Source organism: Oratosquilla oratoria, chromosome 11 (assembly GCF_046742065.1).
Source record: "Oratosquilla oratoria isolate Oo_2021 chromosome 11, ASM4674206v1, whole genome shotgun sequence".
Taxonomy (NCBI): Eukaryota; Metazoa; Arthropoda; class Malacostraca; order Stomatopoda; family Squillidae; genus Oratosquilla; species Oratosquilla oratoria.
In genome coordinates, this window is record NC_134787.1 from 22,450,083 (window position 1) to 22,455,082 (window position 5,000).

General features: G+C 45.8%; 1 protein-coding gene across 3 annotated transcripts in view; it reads right to left on the reverse strand.

Annotated features, from left to right (window-relative positions):
- The window catches only part of LOC143029645 (cardioacceleratory peptide receptor-like), a 147,517-nt gene that overhangs the window by 20,313 nt on the left and 122,204 nt on the right, over window positions 1-5,000 (reverse strand). For all 3 annotated transcript variants that reach the window (XR_012966851.1, XM_076192429.1, XM_076192430.1), the window contains exon 8: window positions 3,253-3,402. Coding sequence is in view for 2 of the 3 variants with exons in the window: in XM_076192429.1 (XP_076048544.1) it covers window positions 3,253-3,402 (150 nt within the window). In the remaining variant the exon portion in view is untranslated. The remainder of the gene's footprint in view (window positions 1-3,252; window positions 3,403-5,000) is intronic.

Sequence of the window (5,000 nt, forward strand, 5' to 3'; positions counted from 1 at the left end):
TTCCTGCTTCTTCTTCTTCTTTTCTCCTTCTTTTTTTTTTTGTCCTCTTCTTCTTCTTCTTCTGTTTCTTCGTCTTCTTCTGCTTCTTCTTCTCTTTCTTCTTCTTTTATCGTCTTTTTTCTTCTTTTCCTGCTTCTTCTACTCTTTTTCCTTCTTCTTCTTTCTTCGTCTTCTTCTTTTTCTCCTTCGTCTTCGTCTTTTTCCCCTGATTCTTCTCTTTCTCCTTTTTTTCGTTCTCTTCGTCTCCTGCTTCTTCTTTTCCTCTCTTTTCTTTTCATCTTTTTCTCATTTCTTATTCAGTTTTTCGAATAAAGGGGGGGGAGAGGAGGGCATGTCCCTACATGACCCCTCCCTCTATCATTCTTCCTCCATAAATTTCATCTTCCTTCATTTTCTATAACATTCTCATGTTCTCCACCTTCCTCTTGGTATAATCATTTTACTTTTTAGCATACTACCTGAAATATATTAAATTTCTGTCATTTTAAGGTATAATTTGCTGTCTTTCCAAAGACAGTTTCCTCAATATAATCTATATCCCCCATCCTCGTATCTAATTTCTCCTCCTTATTTAAAATCTTGTCCAGCTCCGGCCTATTTCAACCCTATCTCATCTGCATAATCCTTCTCCTCTTTATCAGATTGCTTGTTCCCTTGCGGTGTTTGCCTCCTCTCTGGTTTATTGAAGCTCTCCATCTTCTTAATTGATTCCTTGTTGATATGCAATAAATCGCAACTTATAATCTCGATAATGTCCTCGTTATTTCCTGAGGTTTGAAAGATGTTTTCAATTTCCATCTCAAATTTCTTTGTGATATTCTTTACCTTCTCCAAGTTTTTTTTTTTTCTTGAAGACTGGATAATTTTTTTAAGTCCTGAGACTAAATCCAGCTGTAGTACACTATCGTGTGCTTACTACTTATATTCACATTATTTAGACACATTGGTGGTGACTCCATCCTTCAGAACAATGTTTCTTATCCTTTCAAACTTTGTGGGATCTTTACTACGACTTATATATTCAGGGGACTCCTTGATACAGGACTAGATAGAATATAGTCACTTTTCCTAACCATTTAGTGATAGAAACATTATACTACACAAGTCATTGCCAGAATCCGAGAGATGCAGCTAGCCAGGAAAAAAAGGACATCTTGATTATGACACATTATGTAATCATAAAATATAAGAAACTGAGTCATGAGAGGATTCATTGTAACATGTTGAATTCCCCATCCTAGAGACCCCTTAGTAGGTTTCTGCGTCCCTTTTAGGGTCCACGGAACCCTGGTGAAGAAACACTGCTCTAGAGGCGACCCAACTCTTCCAGTGGTCTCCTTCCTTGACGGAAAGGGAGGAGTGTGAGGTCGGGTGTGGAAGAGATGTCGCTGCTCTCCAGAGACATTTCCCCACCGCCAGCGACGTTTCCCCACCAGCGCCATCCGACAGGTCACGACCCTCCTGGGGTGTGCTACCACTGGGGAGAGGAGCTCCCAGATTTCATACCTCCCTTCCGGGTCAACTAGATGTCTACCTCCTCCCCCCCACCCCCCCAAAAAAAAACCACCCTTACACCAAGGTCGATGATTTTTTTTTTTTTTTTTTGTGCTGGAATGAAAGCTCCTGTGTTCCTCTCTCTATGACTCATGTTACCTGGTGACATTGAACAAGACTTGGGACCGTGAAGACTCCAACATTCATGCACCACATACCACATGCACACACTATATTGTCACCTTATTCCTTCTCCACCAATCAGTTAAACACACACACACACACACGCACATACATAGATCGGTCATATGAGCTCTGAGCTCTCTTCCTGGAGAGAATAGCTGTCGGTCACGAGTCCAACACGTGATCCAAGACCATGGTGAATCACACACACACACACACACACACACACACACACACACACACACACACACACACACACACACACACACATACACACACAGTATGGCTGGCCGAATTCCTGATCGGACGTCAACAGGCAGTGAGGTACCAGGGGTCGACATCCTCCCTCCTCCCCCTGACCTGTGGGGTCCCTCAAGGGACCAAGATGGGACCACTGTGCTTCCTCATCCTCATCAACGATGCATTAATAGACACCCCGCATAGATGGAAATACGTCGATGACTGCACAGTTAGCATCCCCATCAACACCAGGCAGCCTGACTATTCTTCGCTGCAAAACATCCTAGACAATCTTAAAACGTGGACCGAGAACAGCAATGTGACAGTTAACCACAGCAAGACCGTAGTCATGCACGTATGTACATCTAAACAGGCGATGGCACCTCCCCAACTATCACTAGGAACCCACTCCCTTCAGGTGGTCCAGTCCACTAAGCTACTTGGCATCACATTAGGCGACCACCTCAACTGGAACCAGCACATCAACAACATCATCAGGACAGCCTCCTACAAACTCTACATGCTGCGCAGATTGAGTTCCCTTGGTACCCCATCACCAGATCTAAAGGGAGTCTACACCACCTTCGTACTCCCCACCCTCATGTACGCCTCCCCGGCCTGGTCATCATCACTCAACATCACACAGAGGAGTAAATTAGAGAGAGTACAAAAGAGAGCGTGCAGAATTATCTTGGGTGGTCAGTATGAGGGATACGAGCACGCCCTCACCACCCTCAGCCTGCCAAGGGTGTCAGACAAGCACAGTGAGGCACTGAGGAAGTTTGGACAGGACCTAATGTTCCACCCACGTCACCGTCACTTCCTCCCACCTGACGCCACACCCGCCCGCCACGCCACCCGACATTCCAACAAGATCCAACCCATCAGAGCACCGAGGACTGACCGATACAAGAACAGTGCTATTCCATCCATTGTTCGCACAATAAACTCATTGTAAAACTTAGACTAGGCATATCACTCATATAATTACTGTATTGTATTATTGTCAGCGTATCACTGTAAAACTTAGACTAGGCGTATTACTCATATAATTACAGTATTGTATTATTATCAGTGTATCACTGCTATTTCAATAAATTATTATTATATTATTATTATTATTATTATTATTATTATTATTATTATTATTTATATTATGAGCAGCTCTCTTCCGGGAGGGAAATAGCTGTCGATCACGAGTCCAGCACATGATCTAATACCATGGTAAATCACACATACACATACACACGGCCTCCGTTGTGACCAAACACAGATCTACTGGCTACTAAAGTGCGAGTTGACCTTGTATCAGCAAAACAACTTGGGTCACCTTACCGAAAACGATGACAAGGGTCATCTTGACCGTCTTGATCTTGGCCTTCGGGATGAGGCCTCTCGAGCTGGCACGGCGGGAACCTTCCTCGTCCGCAGCCGCAGCCGCCGCCGCCGCCCCCCCGGGGCCACTCGCCCTCCGCCCGTCGTCTTCTGCGGGAGAGGAGGAAGGAAGGAAGACGGGGGCAAACGGGCGCCATTAGAGTAAGTTGACATACATCCGATCTTATGCTAACAGTTTCCAAAAGTTTGCCATTTCTTCTTTCTGGACCGTTTGCACGGCTGACCCCGCGATGCCTGTGAGAGGAACCCCTCCCCCCCTCCCCCCAAAAAAAAGAATGGCGTGGCGCCGGGATAAAATTTCTTAAAAGATCATTATTGTGACGTCACCTACCATTCCCCAGTCACCCACGCCGGGGGTAGAGGCCACTGTTCCCCCCCCTCCCCACCATTCCCCTATTCCCCGGCCCCTTCACGGACCTTTCCCCGTTTGGAAAACGTCCTTAGTAATCCCTAAAGCTCTCTTTGTGACCGGCATCCTATCAGTTACACACACACACACACACACACACACACACACACACACACACACACAAACACACACACACACCAGCTCCTTGCACAAGGGGGGCAGTGACAGCTTGTCGTATCAGTGAGAGAATTTCACTCCAGTATTGCAGCTCTGACTTGAGATTTTACGCTTGAGAGATCACGACACTATTTACTACACAAACAACCCGTGTATGTGTGTGTGTGTGTGTGTGTGTGTGTGTGTGTGTGTGTGTGTGTGTGTGTGTGTGTGTGTGTGTGTGTGTGTGTTTGTGTGAGTGTGTATGTTTGTGTGTGTGTGTGTGTGTGTGTGTGTGTGTGTGTGTGTGTGTGTGTGTGTGTGTGTGTGTGTGTGTGTGTGTATGTGTGTGTGTGTGTGTTTGTGAGTGTGTATGTTTGTCTGTGTATGTGTGTGTTTGTATGTGTGAGTGTGTTTGTGTGTGTGTGCGTGTGTATAAGTGTGTATATGTGTGTGTGTGTGTACGTGTGTGTGTGTGTGTGTGTGTGTGTGTGTGTGTGTGTGTGTGTGTGTGTGTGTGTGTGTGTGTGTGTGTGCGTGTGTGAGTGTGTGCGTGCGCGCGCGTGTGTATGTATATAAGATGACATTACCCACAGACCGGGCTCTACAAACTATGAGCTCTCATTCAGAAAGGTAATAGCTGTCGACCACGATCCCAGCACGTGATCTAAGGCAGTGGTTCATCATACACGCACGCACACACAATGAGAGAAAATACATACGAATACCAGTCTCTAAACAAAAGAACGACTGTCAGAGCAGTCACGAGTTCAGAGCAAAGTGAACATTGCTTGGGATGAGCTAAAGGAAAACAATGAAAGATATTGCAAAACTTAATCCATCCAGTGGCTGTCCACTATGTAAATAAAGCAGGCAGGAAGGCAGGCAGGCACAGCCACATGGGAAGGAAGAGAACATAGTTGAGGAGCGGGGGGAGACGATGAAGGAACGCTTCCCCTCCTCCTCCTCCTCCTCCTTTTGTTCCTCCTACTCCTCCTGTGTTGCATCTTGGCTTCTTTCTGTACCACACTAAAGAGCTCGAGTCCGTTTACGGAAGTGTTTCACAGCTCGGTAATGAAAAGACTTTTAAACCTTTCCTGAGCGTCCAACGCCCGTGGGCAAGAACTCGACGAAGCCTTGGCCAAACTGTTTACCATTATTTTCTTTATTCTCTTTTTTTCAC